This window comes from Triticum urartu, chromosome 1A (assembly GCF_056163025.1).
Source record: "Triticum urartu cultivar PI428250 chromosome 1A, HENAU_Tu73, whole genome shotgun sequence".
Classification (NCBI taxonomy): domain Eukaryota; kingdom Viridiplantae; phylum Streptophyta; class Magnoliopsida; order Poales; family Poaceae; genus Triticum; species Triticum urartu.
This window is the reverse complement of record NC_141873.1, coordinates 522,362,676-522,383,283: the sequence shown is the minus strand read 5'-3', so window position 1 is coordinate 522,383,283 and position 20,608 is coordinate 522,362,676. Positions and strand designations below refer to the sequence as shown.

The window sequence follows — 20,608 nt, the reverse complement described above, 5'->3', positions numbered from 1 at the left end:
TCAGCCCATAAATGGATTGCTGGAGCTTGCACACTTTGTTAGCACCTTTAGGATCAACAAAACCTTCTGGTTGCATCATATACAACTCTTCTTCAAGAAATCCATTAAGGAATGCAGTTTTGACATACATTTTCCAAATTTCATAATCACAAAATGCGGCAATTGCTAACATGATTCGGACAGACTTAAGCATCGCTACGGGTGAGAAGGTCTCATCGTAGTCAACTCCTTGAACTTGTCGAAAACCCTTCGTAACCAGTCGAGCTTTGTAGACAGTAATATTACCATCAGCGTCAGTCTTCTTCTTGAAGATCCATTTATTCTCCATGGCTTGCCGATCATCGGGCAAGTCAACCAAAGTCCATACTTTGTTCTCATACATGGATCCCATCTCAGATTTCATGGCCTCAAGCCATTTTGCGGAATCTGGGCTCATCATCACTTCCTCATAGTTCATAGGTTCGTCATGTTCTAGTAACATGACTTCCAAAACAAGATTACTGTACCACTCTGGTGCGGAACGTACTCTGGTTGACCTATGAGGTTCGGTAGTAACTTGATCTAAAGTTTCATGATCATCATCATTAACTTCCTCACAAATTGGTGTAGGCATCACTGGAACTGATTTTTGCGATGAACTACTTTCCAATTCGAGAGAAGGTACAACTACCTTATCAAGTTCTACTTTCCTCCCACTCACTTCTTTTGAGAGAAACTCCTTCTCTAGAAAGGATCCATTTTAGCAACAAATATCTTGCCTTCGGATCAATGATAGAAGGTGTATCCAACAATTTCTTTTGGGTATCCTATGAAGACACATTTCTCCGATTTGGGTTCGAGCTTATCAGGCTGAAGATTTTTCACATAAGCATCGCAACCCCAAACTTTAAGAAACGACGGGCCACAGTTCATATGGTGTCGTCTCAACGGATTTAGATGGTGCCCTATTTAACGTGAATGTAGCCGTCTCTAAAGCATAACCCCAAAACAATAATGGTAAATCGGTAAGAGACATCATAGATCGCACCATATCTAATAAAGTACGGTTACGACGTTCGGACACATCATTACACTGTGGTGTTCTAGGTGACGTGAGTTGCCAAACTATTCCACATTTTTTCGGGGACCCTACAACACTTCTTTGGCACTACGCACGAAGGAATGTGGAAATTATATTTCGGGGAACGAGAGCAATGGCCGGACACCAGCGAAGACGTTGGCCTTGACTGCAATCATCCGGACACTTCGGTAAGTATTCGGTATCCGAGCACCTTCCATTCAAGTATCTCTTAACAAGATATTGAACAATCCGTCCCTATACAGGACTGGATAAAGAAAGCGGTGCTGATCTGGTGTCCGGCGCCTCTTCCTGAAGGCCCTACAACCGACCTGCTGACGAGGATGCTGGTTCCGACACCGTACCAGGTGGCCACGTTCGGGGAAACTGAAGTCCTTTTGCCCAAGGGCAAGAGTGCGGAGGGGGTCCTCCAAGGCAAGAAGAGGGCCGCCTCCAAAGACCAGGAGGGGAAACCTTCCAAGAGAGAAAAAACGCCGTCGTCGAGCGGCTTGGGCCGGGTGAGCGAGGCTGCCGTAGAGCTTGATGACGAGGACGAGCCTCGAGGCAGACCGTAAGCGAGGCTGGGGTACTTTGAACGCACCTCATTCTTTTCCTATTAGTGAAGTAATCATCTGGTATATGTTCATCCACGCAGGTTAACGCCTGGTGCTTCTCAATCGTCCTCTTCTTCGGGAGATCTTCTTCCGGAGATGATGGAGAGTGACACGCCTCCTCCGGCCGCATCGCCCAACAGGGGAGATGATACCAAGGTATCGTCCCGACGGGCTCCTCCTGATCGCCAAGTAGTACAGGAAGCGAAGGAGGTGTTACCCGAAGGCGGTGCCTCTGTCACTTGGGGTTCCGGGATCAAGACTGGCGTCTCCGAACCGTATGGTTTACAGCCAGAGATGATTCTGGAGGTAAGTAAGCGGGTTCCCTCGCAGGAACGTCGTACTCTGGCAGCGGCGTCCAAAGACCTAGGAGCGCTGGACATGTTGATGGGCCTGCTACTACGGGCATCCATTTCAGAAGAGCACCGTACCTTGATGGCTATGGGGTCAAAAAGGTTCTATCCGCGAAGAGTGGATTGGACGAGACCTTCACGGGCCTTCTGAGAGGTTTTGAGGTTTGTGATGTAGTTTTGTCAATTGAATTTTATTGACAGAATGCACTTGTTGTATATGCAGTAGCCCCTGAGACTCGGATTGTCTTCCGAAGGAAGCGATCGGAGGATCAAAGAGATATGCTCAGGTATTAACCTTGGTTTAATTTGAAATACAGGCTGCTGCCCCTCCTGTGGCTGCCCAGAGTACGGAAGTGGACGAACTACAGCAAAAGCTGGATATTGTGGAGGATGACATTGCATTGATCAACGGGCGTCTTAACGACTCGCAAGGTATGTATTTCGAGCATTCTTTACACCAGTGTGCTTGACGCAGGAAAGTGATGTATATTAAACGTGCATACAATGCACATGGTGCTGCCGCCGTGGAGGCTCTTCGGGCGGAGCTAGTCCGTGCCAAGGAGCGGGGCCGGCTTAGTGATGCCGCTGCTAAAGAGGCATCGGTTGAACTGAAGGCCGAACAAGTTGCGCGATGCCAGGGCGAGGAGAAGGTATCCACGATGATACTCGCTTTGGAGAACGCTGTTGACCGCTGCGAATTTCTTGAAAAGGAGAATAAATCCTTAGCAGCCGAACTGGACAAGGCCCGGCAGGAGGCGAAAGAAGCGCGATCAGAGTCCAGAGCACTTCGTGGGGAAGTTCGGCAGGCGAAAGAGATAGTGGCTGGAAAGCCTTTTCTGCTGCAGACTAAGTTCGGCGACCCAGACTATGCTCAGCTGAACCAAGTGTGGAGTTCTCCGGACGAGTATTTGGACTTGCCGAAGAGTTCTTCCGATGCAGCGCGGTATTACCAAGCGCGAGCTGGATATGCAACGGAGAAGCTTTTTTTGTCACAGTTTGGTGCGTCTAAGCGCCCGCTGCTGCTTCATGAGCAGATGTCCCAATGAGCGCTGCCATGAAGGATGTTATAATCCGGCTGTGGCAAACCGAGCCTGCGCCGAGTAGTTATTTTGGTTTGGTGCAGAAGCTTGTTGATGTGGTGTCGCGAATCGATGCTGCGAAGCGATCGGCATGCATTGAAGGTGCACGGATGGCCCTTGCCCGAGTCAAGAAATTTTGGGGAAAGATGAAGGTTGTCGACGTTGCTACGAAGGGTCCGCCCAGGGGCAGGGACCGTTCGGAACCGGAGAGTTACTTTGAAGACGTCCTGGAGGCCGCCTGCTTGATAGAGGGTCAATGTTCGAAAAACATAATGTTCGAGTGAGGTGTATGATGATTGTAAAAGACAACTTTATAGTTAATCTATTTGTGTTTTGCTCGGAAGCTTGAATTCCTCCTGTGCGGTTGTTTGAATATAATCTGAAAGTTTTCCAGTCGTCGGCTTTAGCCCCCTCGTAGGAAGTACGAGGGTGTTCAGCAAAGCATTTAATCACTATTTATCCAACGTCTTGGTCCGTGAAGGAGGTGATAATGCGGCGAACCAGGCAATCGGACTATAAGGCGTTAACACTTTCACTTAACCATAGGAGTTTTATGGTGGGGCTGCGACATAGCCCCTGGTGTGTATGCGGCGTGTGGTGCCTTGCATATCTGATCTGAAAAAGATCCTTCGTGTTACACGGAGAATCGCTAAGGATTCCAATAAGTCGTCAAGTGGTTGACCAGCTCTCACCGCATCATGACAATCAGTTTTCGGCTTTCTCTACTGAGGTGCTCATCCGGTCTAGGCTAGGGCACAATCACAGTATTTCTCCCTTTACTACCCTAGCCGATAGGGCGGAACGTAGGGTAGCAAACAAAGGATCCGGTCAACCCAACTATTTACCCAAGACAATGATTCGGAGCTGATGCATATAAGGCCAAACTTGTGACACCGAGGTACGCTATAGAGCTGTTCGGACTTTTACATGCAACTCATTCGTTCCCATGCCGAGCCCCTGGCAGGGTATGCCGAGGCGTATCTACAGAGTAGCTGTTAAGGCCGTACTTAAAAGAGTACTAGTGGTTGGTGCCCGCCATTGCGGGCCTCCTGAGTGTGTGTTTGTGGCGCACTTGCCTGGCTGAAGCACCTAATTGCGCCTCCCGTGCGTCCATTTCACACAAATTCATAAACATTTGTTCTCCTATAACAATGAACTAATGATTGTTAGCCTCAATTTTTCTTGACAAGGACAAATAACCACCATCAGTTAGCACAACACCACAATATTTCTGCATTAGAGATCCTCAGATATCATAACCAAGCAACACAATCAATTCTACTGTCCCAAAGGTTTGCAAAGCAATGTTGTGGACACTAAAGGATTCAATTTTGCGCCATCTAAGCAGCAAGATGAGCATTAGCTAAACATCAAACTAATATTTAGAAGCCACTGACATGATCTTGAAATATCAACATGTAAATTCTAAAAATCAAATTAATAGTTAAGAATAGCTGCACAAAATGAAAATTATAGATTCTTACATGGATGATATATATTCTAACATCTAGTTAGCATAAGGATGAAAATCCATTTGTCCGACAAGTATTTCCAGACTATAATACGTCTAGATGCATTCATTTCTCCGACAAGTATTTCTGGATGGAGGGGGTATATTCTAACATGCAGCTAGGATAAGTTCTACAGCGAAAATATCCATCACAGGAGGTGGACACCTTTTTAGTTAGCAGCTTCTGTAAGTACTAATAATAGTGCTTCATGCAAATAGCTTAGTGCGGCATGCACATTTCTTGTACCATCTTCCAACATAGGAGAGTGCTGCAATCTGTAAGTTCCAAATGTTTGCATGGAGCTAGTCAGAAGTAGGCTTGATGCATGGGATGGTTAACAGAAAGGAAGAGATGTCACCTATTAGTGTGAAAGGGACTCATATAAAAAGCTCACCAACCAAAACCCTAATTTAGCTTTGCCTACCATGGCAGCAATTTCATAATCTTCTACAACTGGATATTCTTATCTCATCACATATATCGGCATACACAAAGAAAGCTGCAGTCCTAGAATAAGGCTAGTATGGTGCAACCGAGATGCTATTGTTAAATGTGATTAGTTCAACAAGAAGGCATACCTGATGAATTGGAGGATACATGTGAACCAAACACACAGGGCATTCCAATAGTTCACGCACATTGGTAGAAACTATGACATTTGGTTTCCGTGAATGCTCAATAACATCACCGGCGAGTTCTGCGACATCTAACATCTCATTCTTTGGAGGGTCGATAAATTCAGCGTCAATGTCGTCAAGATAGGCAGTTAACGGCATGACCAAACCTATAGATGCAGAATCATGTATGGATGATAAATATTGAGGCTTGGAACTAAATGAGAAAGATTATCATCATTTTAAAAGACAGGAAACAAATGGCACAAGCAATCGGCCATTTCACCAAATATCCAGCCAAAGACGACCCTTCTTTATTATAGGATCCACACCATCTATAGACCACATAGGACCCATATGATAAATTGCTAAAATACATGTACCGTCATCTTGTTCAAAGATCGGAAGAGGAAAAATTTGCCGTGGGGGGCTTACCATGTAGCTGCAGGCTGGCGTTTCTTGGTGTGAAGGAGATGATTGTTGCAGATCTTGAGGGCCTTGGCCTGTTTCATGATGAGGCGGAACTTGGCAGTCTCCATGGGATTGAGCATTTTCACGGTAGTACAACCTCGCTTTCGTATGGACACAAGAAGAAGCCTAGATCAAAGCCAAGAATGATCGGATTGGGTCGGATCGAGTGAAGTAACAATGGCTTACATATCAAGGAGGACGTCCGCATCCTCTTCGCCGGTGGTGATGGCGACCTCCTCTATACCATTCCACAAAGTGATATGATACCATGTTGACAACACATATACAATTACCTCCAAATCTATTTCAGCCATCCACTTAAATACGATGTCAATAATGGTAACGCTGCTCTGCTCCTAATCGCAAAGCAAAGATCAAACTACGGCAACCAAATAATCTCTTCTAACTATCAAACTCATTTCAAATGCCAAAGGATCTGGGTAGTAGGCCTTTTCTTTGTGAAGAACAACACTGAATCAATGAACAGACCACAATAAGGAAAAAAGAGGACCAAAAGAAAAAGGAAAGGAAGGCACAACCCAAACAGAGGCACCCAAACTCCTGAATGGAGGCATGCCGCTATTGCCTGGGTGCAATCCATACCTGGTGACAACACCAGCCGTTGATGCGTCTGACAAAGAGCCACCACATGCCACGACGCTCAAATCCACACAAGAACGGTGCATGTCCACTGACATCAGAGCCGGGAATAAAGTAGGCCCCACCTGCAAACACCCATACCCAACACCCAATCAATATCTCGAAACAAAACGCCGGTGAGCATACAACAAACCGAAAAATAACGTGAGATGAGATGAGCCTGAAAATTATTGAGCTTGTGTATAAATACCAACTGCAAACGCCTTATCCCAGCTTATAAGGAAATCATTTCGTCAACCAAGTAGTACAAAAAACAAATACTCTGTAGAAGCTTCTAAGATTGGAACAGCTTCGCTGTGTTGTATAGCATTTGAACTGGATAATTTGGAACAACTGGTTCAGCTTCTATAATTTGGCCCTGCTAACAAATGATTTAATGGATAATTTGGAAGACTGGTGTATCAAATTTAAGAGTGGAACAAATTAAATTTTGTCAAGACCAGCACCAAAAGATAAATATGACATCGTGTACAGGTGTATCAAATTTAACAGTGGGACAAATTATTTTTTTCATAATGATGATACTATAGAATAATCATGACATGATGTACATATTAGCATATGATGTCCACACAGGATAATCTCTTGAATTAAACATGGCAATGCTATACAACACAACAAAGCAATAGACTGGAAATCTGATCGGTCTACACAAATACAGTCCAAACTGGACCTATATAGGTAGCTTATATGTACATAGCACATCATTTTCAGAAGGCAGGTGGCACAAACTCTGTATTCTCATGACATCTCCAATAGTAAGACACCTTAATCTTTTATTCCCTATTTTAGGGAGCTTTATGTGTTAACCAAACTTTTGTTAGTACTAAATGCAGATATGAGATTGGTCTTCATGGATGATTGTAACTACACTCTTATTTGTACTTTGTACTAAATCTAGATATAAAAAGGTTCCGCTGGATAATGCTCTTGCAATAACTTACATGTACCATTTGTAGAAAATCTGATATTTTGTAAGGTTAGGTGGTCACATGAATATTTGCTCCAGGAGAGTACTGTCAAGAAATTTTTGTTCCAGAAAAAAGGTAGTGATATTTTAACTACGCAATAATAAGATCAAATCTATAGATGGAAATATCAATGAATTATGACAATTTTCCTCTGTGGGTCTGCTATTAATAATGAACTGTGTAGAGGATACATCTGAATTGTACTGACAAGCAGTCCAAATAGTCCAAGTATTGCGATAAGCTCTACCCGATCGTTCTTCTTGATGTAGTATTCCTACATATTCAAGGAACATGCTTATGAGAATTTTGAGAAAATATAGTTGATAGTAGCAAGATGCATACTAGCCATTGTTTAGGCAAATGCCGGGAGGTCCATGAGAATCCAGGTTCTACTTGATAAAATATTCCAACAACAAACAACTCAATGTAGACAAAACTGAAAATCAAATTTAGCGAAACCTATACCAAAACAGATAGATATAAATAATTGAAGAGAAGGTGGTTGCCCATCCTGCTGGACGGAGCTAAAATATATCAAACAAAGGAGATTACCTATACCTTCGGACTGCTTGTTGCTGCCATCAATGAACTATCTAGTAGCGCCGTCACCAAGGCCACATCGAGTCATTCGAAACGAAGATCCGGAAGCTAAATACTGTTTGTTCCTCCTAGCTTGTCCCAATTAAGAACACAAATCAAATAATCAAGAACGCAAAACAAATAATCATAACAAGAAATATTTATGGTGGGTATAAAAGGCTAGGTAAGAACAACCAAAGCTATATATACGCAAAATTGGGAATCAAGCAAAAGAGGTTGTGGTTGTTTTCTTGAGACAAAATCAAAAAAATGGTAGTACCTGCAGCACAACCGGGAGAGAAGAACAGAGAGAAATTTTACTTCCATCCAACAATAATTAATAGCATACCTAGAAGCCTACAAATTTTTCATGCCAAATCGTACCTGAACGGAGCGCAGCTGAATGTGTTTAATGGAAGATCAGTTCAGATGAGACTTACTAAGAATGGAGCGATGTGCCAATGATAAATTTGTATATATATATATATAGTAGCACTATTCTAATCCTGGGATCAGAATAGCTATTTTGATCATGATCAACCATATATAGGCCCGATGAGCTTTTCCTCAGATCCAGAACAGAGAAAAACGAAGCAACCTACTAGCCCATTGTGCACATCCCGGACGACCCATTGCCACCCACACGACCTTCTTCTCCCCGTGGACACTTCCACCATCACGGATCCCCGACGAGCAAGGCACCGCGCCGCCCCTGCCCGCTGCTCCCGCGAGTCCCCCTACCCGGCGTGCATGCCGCGGTCCTCCACCCCAACCACCTCCGCCGCTGCAGTCCGCCCCGACCACGCCCACCGCCGCCGTCGTCCACCCCGACCACCTCCGCCGCTGTAGTCCGCCCCGACCACGCCCGCCGCCGCCGTCGTCCACCCCGACCACCTTCGCCGCTGTAGTCCGCCCCGACCACGCCCGCCGCCGCCGACTTTCCCCAGGCCTCTACCACTTTCACCACCGCCCTCTGCCCCGATCACCTCTTCCTCCGCCCTCCGCCCCAGCCACCTCCATCCCCGCCTCCGGCCGAACCACCTCCGCCCATGTCTGCCCAAAACACCTCCTCCATCGCTGCCCTCCACCCCGACCCCAACCTCCCCTCGGGCGCGACCTTTCCTCCGCTCTCGCGCGGCCTTCCATCACCTCCGCCGCGGCCTGCCTTCTTCTCCGGCGCGCCTGCGCTCTGCTCCGTCGGCCCCGTCCCGACCGACCACCCGCATAGCGGCCGACATCCCGTGCCACCGTCGCTCTGTACCCACCCTCCATGGTGGACTCCCGCTGTCGCCAACAGCAGTTCGCTCCTGCACTGCCTATCCAGGGTCGTGGCTGCCCATCCTTCTGTCCCTTATATCGCTCGCCACCAGCCGTTGTTCTGCCTCCCCTACCCAGCGCGCTACAACCCCCGATTCCTCCCACAAGATAGTGGCGACTGATGGACACTCTGGCAACAAGGAAATTTTGTTGTGCCATGTAGGTTATGGCAGCGACACGATTTCTCCCTTCCGGCTGTCCTAATGTGTGCATTACTGTTGCAGACAGAGAGTGAGAACGGCAGGGGCATTTGTCTTTGAACTTCCATCTAGAGGTGTGACACCCCAAAATTTTAACCTTGTTTTACTAATTAAAATTTTGCCAGGAAAATTAAACTTTTCATTTTTCTGGGTTTTCTTTGATTTCAGTACCATCCTTTCTTGGATTTTTATGGAGTTTTATCCCAAGTGAAAGTTTCCAAATATATTATTGGACTTGTTTTCTCCCTCGAGAAAAACATTTCTCTTAAAAGTGGATTTAATCGCATAACTAATTCTCCCTGAGATTTATTCCTTGAAATGATTTTTTAACAGTTTTAGGGCCCAATTTGCACTGCAACCTCTTGATATATTTATCTAAAATTCCAACCAAAATTTGGAGATGTCATGTGATGTTTTTGAATCACTTTTATGGAAAAATATAATTCATTCACTTAATATTTTGAGCTCTACACCAAGTTTTAAAATCTGGTCCAGTGAGCATTTTTACACTGCAACCTAATTAAATATTTCTTTAAAGCCTCCACCAAAATTTTGGGATGTTAATGGAAGTATATTATTATACTTTATGAAGAAACCCTTTTATGTTCTTTGAAAAATTTGAGTGAATCAACCTCTTTTGCTTTCTGGTCCAGTTCAGCTTTTTCTACCGCAACCCTAGTTAAATTTGCTCTAGTACTCTTGAGCTTTCTCCTGCTTATAGCCCATGCTACAAAACCCTTAAGTCCAGAAGACTGGACCCATTGGAGAATTTTTAGTACATGCAACCATGCCTTTTTCTTTCTGTCCAAAACTGATGTTTTGCAAAACTTGCACTAACAAGTTTCTGACTTTGTCAAACTAACCTCACCACCCTCTTACTCATCCAAGGAGACACTGATCTGGAGAATTTGGCCACCCCAAGAGTTTCCTAGATGCCATTGGCATTTTGTCAAACACCCTGAGTGCATGACTAGTTTTGGCTTATTTTCTGGTTTGTGTTATGAACTTGATCCCCTGACTAGACCAGCATGTCACATGGATTTGCCCAAGCCTATAGACCCACCCTGCTAACTCTCTTGTGGATTGGAGCACTCTAGGATACCCTGGCATTTTATCGAGCACGTAGCGAGCATGCTCTGGGCGCGCCCAGAGCGTGCGTTTTGCACGTGCGTGCGCTCGGGTCATCGTGTCGCGCCCCGGCCCTTGCTCGCCTGCAGAGCCGCACCCCCGACTTCATCCGCTCGCAGGAACCAGCCAAGCCCTCCCCTGGCGCCCTACAGGGCCGCCGTCAGGTCGGCCACGGCGGCAAGCGGCCGGCCACAGTGGCTCCTGCCCCGGTCGGCGCCGCCCGAGCCACCCCGGCTCGCCACCTGCCCCCTGGAGCAGCGCGAGTTCATCCACAAGCGTGTCCCCTAGCGCTTGTCGCCGCCACGACCCCCTGCAGCAACAGAGAGGCGGTTCGCCGGCGACCTTATCCACTGCCGCCGCGGAACCGACCTCGTTGCACTATAAAGAGAGACCCCGAGCTCATCTGAGCACCCATGAGACCTCAGTCCACTCCCCTAGTTCCCCCATAGCCAACAATCGAAGAGAAGAGGTCATCTTCCCCAGCTCCGGCAGGACCAGCCGCCGACGCCCTCCAGTCCATTCGGTCATAACCCGAGCCCCTCCCGTCAAACTAGCGCCACCAGTCGAATCCCCGGGATCCCGTGGAGCTGCCCAACACCTCAATCCAGCTCGGGAACCACCATAGCCCCAGCCCTCAAAAGCTCCCGAGGCCACCTCCGCCGAGGAGCTCGCCGCCGACAGCTCCCTCCGTCCCCTCTGGCCTGGCGACCACCGGGAGGACCTCCCTGGGGTGGCGGATCCATCCCCGCCCTCGGGGCCCAGCGAGGAGACACCAATCGCCAGCGACGATCGCCGGAGTCCCGCCCCCTCTCGGGCAGAGGAAGAAGAGGGAAAGGAGACCGGTCAAACCTGACCAGTGGGCCCCGTGGACCCACTGTCAATGACCCCGGACAGGTCCACGTGTTTAAGTGAAAGCGCATCACCCCAGAGTATGTCTCCTCTGCTCGAAAGCGTATTCTAATCGAAGCGTTTTTCTTTTTTCTGTTTTATTTTAAAAACCGAATTTGACCAAAACTTTGACTGGCTATAACTTTTAAAATATGAATCCAAATGACTTGAATCTTTTTCTGTTGTTCCTCAAATATTGTCTAGTTTATTTTCATATTTATTTCAAAATTTTCCAAGCAACTTTTGTGTACTGTTTTTAAACTATGTGTTAATTTAAATATTTCCAAAAATAGGATTTGTGGGAGAGAGAAGAAAACTTTCAAAGTTTTGGAATGCACCCTGACTCTCCACACCTTGAAGGCAAGCATTTCTGAACTCAGGCATAATATTATCGTGTGTTGTTTAATACAGTTACAACACCACCGTGACACGTAGTATCCGTTATGTGTTTGTGACGATATGATCATATGCTTTGAGTGCAAAGATGAAAATCTTTGCTTTTGGCAATGGACATACTTGTGATAGCAATCACCCTCATATGCCTCTCATGCCTACCGGGAAAGATCCGGGAAAGTCTCTGTCTTGGGTAGACACGAGCTTGTCCCTCGTCGAGACGGTTATGACCGGCGGGGCAGGGGGAGGTATGATGAGTGGTGGTTGTGTCTGATGGATGTGAGATATTATCCTTGAGCTAATCATGCAGGAAATACTTAAGCCTCCTGAGTCGGCCGTAGATCGAGTCTTGTTCCAGTAACCCCCATACTTGTTTCATGCTGCCACTTGTCCCTGCCGTAGGTAGGGTACGGTTCAGTAAGTTTTCAACCCCTGTCTAGCACACACCGTACAGAGAGACCGTGATGAGTGTTCCATGGCCCTGGATTAAAGCCAGTCATCCGGTCCGGGGGCATGGGTGTTTTCGGTTGTAGCCGAAGGGGGTAGCTCCCCCAGTTTGCGCGCGGTATAAATTTTGTGATCCCATGCTAGTCGAGGTTGTAGCCTCCCCACTTAGAGTTTTGCTTAACAGGTGTCAAGGGTGATTCCAGACACCGGTGAGTTTGGCTGGTGTGTGCGGTTAGGTTGTTTTCAATTAAAAGACCGTAGACGGAATTAGTCCCGATGGACTAAAGGAATCCGTTACTCGTGGGTAAAGAGTACACCCTCTGCAGAGATATTAAACCTATTCGAATAGCCGTGTCCATGGTTAAGGACTACAATCTGGGATGGGTCAAGTGTCGGTCTTAGTGTCGGTCTTTGGAGGAGAAACTATTAAACCAGAATATTGATCATGACTTGTGATCTATGATGATTATGATTATTATTATTATGGACTAACCATTTATGTTATTTGAATTATTGAGTATCTCTGGGATGGTACTACCTCCTGGATATTCACCGTGATTATGTGTATATAGAAGCCCTTTATGTGGTGTCGCATAGACGCCCGACTGTGGCATGCTTGTCATTTCATTTACTTATAAGCCCTTTATGTGGTGTCGCACAGACACCCGACTGTGGCATTATTATTATTTTATTATTTATAAGCCCTTTATGCGGTGTCGCACAGACGCCCGACTGTGGCATGTTTGATATTTTATCTACTTATAAGCCCTTTATGTGGTGTCGCTTAGACGCCCGACTGAGGCATACTTTATATTGTTATCCTTTCGAGGCGTCGCTTCAGACACCCGATCGATGCATTCTATTTCTACTCGCTGATTGCATATTTATATATGACATGATTAACCTACTTGCATGCATCATGTGCTTCATTTATGACTGATGAAGTAATCATGGAATATTTCAAAGTATGATTATCAGTGGCTATATTATACCTGTGTTCTTAATGTTTGCGAGTACATTCAAAGTACTCACTGGCTTGTCCCTGGCTATTGTCTTGGCCAGATTTCTTGCGTGGAAAGGAACGTTGCGATGACAGCCCCGGAACCTACGCAATGGAGATAGTAGCCTCGCGAAGATAGGAGTTATCCTGGTCAGCTGTTCCTATGGGAAATGGAGTCCCATAAATGCTAATGATCCGCAAACCGCTTCCGCCATCAACCACTAGAAACCAATTGTTGTACCCATAGGCCAGAATGGTCTTGTACTACATATGTTGTAGTTTGCTTGGAGTTTCTGTAACAAGTTGGTGTCTCATCAGCTAACAGTAATCCTAGGGCTGGTGAGCACAAGGGCCGCTTTTGGGAAATTAATATCCTGAAAAACCGGTCCTGACAATCTTGGTATCAGAGCCAGGCTGACCATTGGCTAATCCTATCTTAGCCAGATCGAAAAACCTAGGTAAACCAACCCACCAGACCTTAACCACACCCCGGCCAAGCTTCTCGCGTAAGATAGCCACACAGTGAGCCCGACACCTTTTTGGCAGTCGATGCCTAACCTACCCGCCTAGCCTGTCGATCACGCGCCAGTGACCGGCCCATAAATAGTCTTTCTCGCAAGCGTGCGAAGGAAGACTCCGTTCCCTTTTTCTATAAAAGGGCACGCTAGCCTCAACCCAGCACAGCACAGCCTCTACCCCACACCAAGCCATAATGCCTGGTCCCATTGTTCACAATGAGACCACAGCAACCAACCTTGGAGGTTTCGTGACCGTGCTAGCAAACCTCACCCACCGTGCCTTCACGTTAGAAGAGCCCCCAGAATATGTTGTGTACCAAGGGTCCATGAGCGGTGAGAGCCGTCAATTTTGGGCCACTGTGCACGTCTATGGTAGGGGTCTATCGCCAGAACGCCCCTACAGGTTCACCGGAAGGACAACTTCCTTTGAGCCACAAGCCATCCAACTAGCTGCTCGAGAAGCTATAGTTCAACTCCAGCACTTGTCGCCCAGAGTTAACTGTCGCTCATTCTACTACTACCCCAGCCGTGACGGGTATGGTAGACCACCCCAAGTTGCCAATGGAGACCACGAGTCGGACCCTGCATTGTTGCATCTGGTGTGCTATGTAAGTGCACTAGAGGGGCTGTTCGATCAAATCACCCTTGATCTGATCGCAGCTCGTGGAGAACTGATTCGCACAGCCCCAACAAGAAGATAAGATGAGCCCGACGCCGACAATCCAGTCGTGCTATTCGGACAACCGATCGGAACCTTGAGGTCAGCCCCAGCCATCAACCAAGGTGCTTTGATGACCCCAGAAGTGCTTCGTCGCCTTTTGGGAACACACTCCAACGGGATTGTGGCCAACAATCCCCGCGATGGTCATCATCGCTACCCCGACCCTGCAGTCCCTCAACCCCTTCCAGCCAATCCCGACGGTGAGGCCAATGGAGAAGCCTCGACATCCGCAAGGCACGCCCGCTTAGATATAAACGAGGTGGACTAAGCCACTCGAGTAGTACCAAGTCTTAGTATACCCCACACCCTGTAAATTGTGTGACCTTGTATCGCCACAATGTTGCCTGCCTGTGCGCCCCTAATTTAAATAGTAGCTGTATTGATATACGGTTACATTTTTAATTTCGGGCGTAGCTACCAAAACCAACCCCGACGGCACCCACAGTAACACGTCACTTTTGTGAGATGTGTGTATCTGTGGCTTTGACCCCGACCCCCATGAGAGTAGAACCAGCAAACTAGTTGCCCTTCACCACGGTAAATAACCCAGCCTGGAGGCTATATAAATAACCACCTTGTGACCTTGTCGAGTACCCCTCATCTTGTGCGCAACCCTCACAACCATTTCTTGCCATGCCGAGCCCTAGCGTTTATCTGAGAACCCCAGATGCAACCCTGGGTAGTTTTGTTAGAATATTGTGGGACTTTACCTGCAGTACCATGGGTTCTACCCAGCCACCCCAGTACGAGCTACTCAAGTGGAGGATCACCTCATCCGCCTCGAAATATTGGGCAGTAGTGCACATCCCTCCCGTAGACTCAAATCAAGACCCAACGGAAGTCTCCTTCCTGGGGAAATCTATGCCAACTCCGCAGATGGCCATAGAAGCGGCTGCACATGAAGCGATTGTTCGCCTTCGATTCGCGGTACCCTATGCCAGCGAATGAGGGTATTATTACTTTCCGAGCCGTGCAGCACCCGGAGAAGTAGCATCCTTCCCCGGTGGAAGAATTGAGAGAGACCCCGTACTAGACAACCTTGTCCGGTATGTCATCGCTCAAGAGCGTTTGACCCAGCGAGTGATGGGTTATCTCCAGAGCCTCGCTGATTTAAATCCTCAGATCGCCATCGGCAGACCACTAAGGCCCGGCCAGGAGAGACGCGTTCATCGACTGATCAACCCACTTCCCTCGATAGAAGAAGAGTGCGCCCCGATACCAGAGACATTTTCTCGGGACCCCGTCCAGTTGCCGTTTTCATTCTAGACGTCACCGCTATGTTCTTTTATCCCTGCATTTAGTTAAGTGTTGTAACTCATGTGTGTTTCACTAAATCTTGTGCGGTGAGATAATTTTTTTTGGTTTCAATTGTTGAGTAACTTTTGCTGCTATAAATTTTGATTAACTAATTTTCTCTCGCGAAAAATCCTGGAGTGAGATTTCTTTTCCCTGAGTTGCTACGGCATATATCTCCTCACGACATGGATCTTTATTCACACAGCACCACGGCAGCAGGCCCACAGCCACAACCACTCGAACGCATACACTACCTGCAACACCACATAACTGTGCTGCATCTGGCTAATCATCTCCCTAGTACACCACAGTCCCTGAAGGGGAGATTAGTGGGTAATCATCCGGGTACAAGTTACCTAGTATACCGACAACAGTTAGCACCCGACACCACACCTACTCCTCGTGATCACCGCCACCGCGGAGAGCCGGCACTCGAGCAGCAGCATCACGACGATCATCAAGGATCATCGCACACAGGAGCACGAAGAGCCCCAGCAGTGCCGCCAGCCCTCCGCACACCAGGATCACGTACCAGTCCGGCATCGCCTCGCCATTAGAGCCTCAACCGAGCTTCTATAAACGGAAATGGAGGAGGAAGAAGGAGAAGGAGAAGCGAGGCCAGATGTGAGGAAGAAGAGAGGAACACCTCGGCCGTTTTATAGCTCGAGCTCGGTGTACGGTGGGCGAAGTCCACCAGCGCCGCTCGTCGCCCGATCGCCGGTGTTCGGAGGCGAATCCGCGAGCAGTGCCGACAGCACGCTGGCCCGCGAGGTGAGTGCACGCTGCACCGACAGCTAGCACGCCGCGCACTACCGCGGGTACGGCCTAGATGCCCTACGCGCTAGACGTCGTCGGTGGAGAAAGCGCGAGAAATCGCGCGGGAGAGAGGAAGAAGAGAGAGCCAGAGGAAGAAGAAGAGGCTGACAGTGGGCCCCGGGTCCACCTGTCAGCCGGAGAGAGCACTGTGCTCTCGGGTATGACCAGCGTATTTTAAATTTAGAATTTTATTCTAAATTTACTGTATCCAACGTAGAAATCTCTCATTTTCCCCCTAACCGTAGATTTTTCCACGCAGCGCCAGTGTTCCACACTGTGGTTTTACACCACTTATTGCCCTCTCACTGTAGCCACATTTTATTGCATATATTTTCTTAAAACAACTTCTAACAAATCTCGAGGACGAGATTTTTCTTAAGGGGGGTAGTATTGTGACACCCCAAAATTTTAACCTTGTTTTACTAATTAAAATTTTGCCAGGAAAATTAAACTTTTCATTTTTCTGGGTTTTCTTTGATTTCAGTACCATCCTTTCTTGGATTTTTATGGAGCTTTATCCCAAGTGAAAGTTTCCAAATATATTACTGGACTTGTTTTCTCCCTCGAGAAAAACATTTCTCTTAAAAGTGGATTTAATCGCATAACTAATTCTCCCTGAGATTTATTCCTTGAAATGATTTTTTTAACAGTTTCAGGGCCCAATTTGCACTGCAACCTCTTGATATATTTATCTAAAATTCCAACCAAAATTTGGAGATGTCATGTGATGTTTTTGAATCACTTTTATGGAAAAATATAATTCATTCACTTAATATTTTGAGCTCTACACCAAGTTTTAAAATCTGGTCCAGTGAGCATTTTTACACTGCAACCTAATTAAATATTTCTTTAAAGCCTCCAGCAAAATTTTGGGATGTTAATGGAAGTATATTATTATACTTTATGAAGAAACCCTTTTATGTTCTTTGAAAAATTTGAGTGAATCAACCTTGCTTTCTGGTCCAGTTTGGCTTTTTCTACTGCAACCCTAGTTAAATTTGCTCTAGTACTCTTGAGCTTTCTCCTGCTTATAGCCCATGCTACAAAACCCTTAAGTCCAGAAGAGTGGACCCATTGGAGAATTTTTAGCACATGCAACCATGCCTTTTTCTTTCTGTCCAAAACTGATGTTTTGCAAAACTTGCACTAACAAGTTTCTGATTTTGTCAAACTAACCTCACCACCCTCTTACTCATCCAAGGAGACACTGATCTGGAGAATTTGGCCACCCCAAGAGTTTCCTAGATGCCATTGGCATTTTGTCAAACACCCTGAGTGCATGACCAGTTTTGGCTTAGTTTCTGGTTTGTGTTATGAACTTGATCCCCTGACTAGACCAGCATGTCACATGGATTTTCCCAAGCCTATAGCCCCACCCTGCTAACTCTCTTGTGGATTGGAGCACTCTAGGATACCCCGGCATTTTGTCGAGCACGTAGCGAGCGTGCTCTGGGCGCGCCCAGGGCGCGCGTTTTGCACGTGCGTGCGCTCGGGTCGCCACGTCACGCCCCGGCCCTTGCTCGCCTGCAGAGCCGCACCCCCGACCTCATCCGCTCACAGGAACCAGCCAAGCCCTCCCCTGGTGCCCTACAGGGCCGCCGTCAGGTCGGCCACGGCGGCAAGCGGCCGACCACAGTGGCTCCTGCCCCGGTCGGCGCCGCCCGAGCCACCCCGGCTCGCCACCTTCCCCCTGGAGCAGCGCGAGCTCATCCACAAGCGTGTCCCCTAGCGCTTGTCGCCGCCACGACCCCCTGCAGCAACAGAGAGGCAGTTCACCGGCGACCTTATCCACTGCCGCCGCGGAACCGACCTCGTTGCACTATAAAGAGAGACCCTGAGCTCATCTGAGCACCCATGCGACCTCAGTCCACTCCCCTAGTTCCCCCGTAGCCAACAATCGAAGAGAAGAGGTCATCTTCCCCAGCTCCGGCAGGATCAGCCGCCGACGCCCTTTAGTCCATTCGGTCACAACCCGAGCCCCTCCCGTCAAACTAGCGCCACCATTCGAATCCCCGTGATCCCGTGGAGCTGCCCAATACCTCAATCCAGCTTGGGAACCACCATAGCCCCGGCCCTCAAAAGCTCCCGAGGCCACCTCCGCCGAGGAGCTCGCCGCCAGCAGCTCCCTTCGTCCCCTTCGGCCTGGCGACCACCGGGAGGACCTCCCTGGGGTGGCGGATCCATCCTGTCCTCGGGGCCCCACGAGGAGACGCCAATCGCCAGCGACGATCGCCGGAGTCCGGCCCCCCTCTCGGGTAGAGGAAGAAGAGGGAAAGGAGAGCAGTCAAACCAGACCAGTGGGCCCCATGGACCCACTGTCAGTGACCCCGCACCGGTCCACGTGTTTAAGTGAAAGCGCATCACCCCAGAGTACGTCTCCTCTGCTCGAAAGCGTATTCTAATCAAAGCATTTTTCTTTTTTTCTGTTTTATTCTAAAAACAGAATTTGACCAAAACTTTAACTAACTATAACTTTTAAAATATGAATCCAAATGACTTGAATCTTTTTCTGTTGTTCCTCAAATATTGTCTAGTTTATTTTCATATTTATTTCAAAATTTTCCAAGCAACTTTTGTGTACTATTTTTAAACTATGTATTAATTTAAATATTTCCAAAAATAGGGTTTGTGGGAGAGAGAAGAAAACTTTCAAAGTTTTGGAATGCACCCTGACTCTCCACACCTTGAAGGCAAGCATTTCTGAACTCAGGCATAATATTATCTTGTGTTGTTTAATACAATTACAACACCACCGTGACACGTAGTATCCGTTATGTGTTTGTGACGATATGATCATACGCTTTGAGTGCAAAGATGAAAATTTTTGCTGTTGGCAATGGACATACTTGTGATAGCAATCACCCTCATATGCCTCTCATGCCTACCGGGAAAGATCCGGGAAAGTCTCTGTCTTGGGTAGACACGAGCTTGTCCCTCGTCGAGACGGTTATGACCGGCGGGGCAGGGGGAGGTATGATGAGTGGTGGTTGTGTCTGATGGATGTGAGATATTATCCTTGGGCTAATCATGCAGGAAATATTTAAGCCTCCTGAGTCGGCCGTAGATCGAGTCTTGTTCCAGTAACCCCCATACTTGTTTCGTGCTGCCACTTGTCCCTGCCGTAGGTAGGGTACGGTTCAGTAAGTTGTCAACCCCTGTCTAGCACACACCGTACAGAGAGACCGCGATGAGAGTTCCATGGCCCTGGATTAAAGCCAGTCATCCGGTCCCGGGGCATGGGTGTTTTCAGTTGTAGCCGAAGGGGGTAGCTCCCCCAGTTTGCGCGCGGTATAAATTTTGTGATCCCATGCTAGTCGAGGTTGTAGCCTCCCCACTTAGAGTTTTGCTTAACAGGTGTCAAGGGTGATTCCAGACACCGGTGAGTTTGGCTAGTGTGTGCGGTTAGGGTGTTTTCAATTAAAAGACCGTAGACCGAATTAGTCCCGATGGACTAAAGGAATCCGTTAGTCATGGGTAAAGAGTACACCCTCTGCAGAGATATTAAACCTATTCGAATAACCGTGTCCATGGTTAAGGACTACAGTCTGGGATGGGTCAAGTGTCGGTCTTAGTGTCGGTCTTCGGAGGAGAAACTATTAAACCAGAATATTGATCATGACTTGTGATGTATGATTATTATTATTATGGACTAACCATTTATGTTATTTGAATTATTGAGTATCTCTGGGACGGTACTACCTCCTGGATATTCACCGTGATTATGTGTATATATAAGCCCTTTATGTGGTGTCGCATAGATGCCCGACTGTGGCATGCTTGTCATTTCATTTACTTATAAGCCCTTTATGTGGTGTCGCACAGACGCCCGACTGTGGCATGCTTGTTATTTTATTTACTTATAAGCCCTTTATGCAGTGTCGCACAGACGCCCGACTGTGGCATGCTTGATATTTTATCTACTTATAAACCCTTTATGTGGTGCCGCTTAGACGCCCGACTGAGGCATACTTTATATTG

General features: G+C 47.4%; 1 protein-coding gene and 1 long non-coding RNA gene across 33 annotated transcripts; one reads left to right on the top strand and one right to left on the bottom strand.

Annotated features, from left to right (window-relative positions):
* Window positions 1-3,670: 3,670 nt before the first annotated feature.
* On the bottom strand, window positions 3,671-8,307 carry LOC147992178 (uncharacterized). 32 transcript variants are annotated; one of them, XR_015608529.1, is made up of 9 exons: window positions 8,187-8,307; window positions 7,886-7,995; window positions 7,519-7,601; window positions 7,301-7,320; window positions 6,618-6,714; window positions 5,883-6,421; window positions 5,661-5,797; window positions 5,190-5,395; window positions 4,293-4,886 (listed from the first exon to the last, which is right to left on the bottom strand). XR_015608529.1 is itself a non-coding variant. In XM_087528337.1 (9 exons), exons 2-7 carry the CDS (start codon window positions 7,907-7,909, stop codon window positions 5,779-5,781), a joined length of 432 nt encoding a protein of 143 aa, XP_087384463.1. In that variant the 5' UTR covers window positions 7,910-7,995; window positions 8,187-8,307; the 3' UTR covers window positions 4,293-4,886; window positions 5,190-5,395; window positions 5,661-5,778. The 32 variants fall into 32 exon arrangements, 3 of the variants coding, with proteins under 3 accessions (XP_087384463.1, XP_087384460.1, XP_087384458.1); XM_087528337.1 differs by lacking the exon at window positions 6,618-6,714 and having other exon boundaries at window positions 5,883-6,046; window positions 6,300-6,421; XM_087528334.1 differs by lacking the exon at window positions 6,618-6,714 and having other exon boundaries at window positions 4,294-4,886; window positions 5,883-6,052; window positions 6,300-6,421; window positions 7,886-7,999.
* A 693-nt stretch (window positions 8,308-9,000) lies between these two features.
* On the top strand, window positions 9,001-20,379 carry LOC147992177 (uncharacterized). Its single transcript, XR_015608497.1, has 4 exons — window positions 9,001-11,480; window positions 11,733-11,799; window positions 13,342-19,000; window positions 19,254-20,379. It is a non-coding gene; the product is annotated as an uncharacterized LOC147992177 (long non-coding RNA).
* The last annotated feature ends 229 nt before the right edge of the window (window positions 20,380-20,608 follow it).

Excerpts from the sequence above, each read along its gene's own strand:
- LOC147992178 (XM_087528334.1), bottom strand. The coding sequence starts at position 7,909 with ATGGCAGCAACAAGCAGTCCGAAG. Across the intron at positions 7,602-7,885 it reads CAGCAACAAGCAGTCCGAAG|GAATACTACATCAAGAAGAA; the intron begins GTATAGGTAATC and ends TTGAATATGTAG. Across the intron at positions 6,053-6,299 it reads ACGGCTGGTGTTGTCACCAG|GAGCAGAGCAGCGTTACCAT; the intron begins GTATGGATTGCA and ends CTTTGCGATTAG.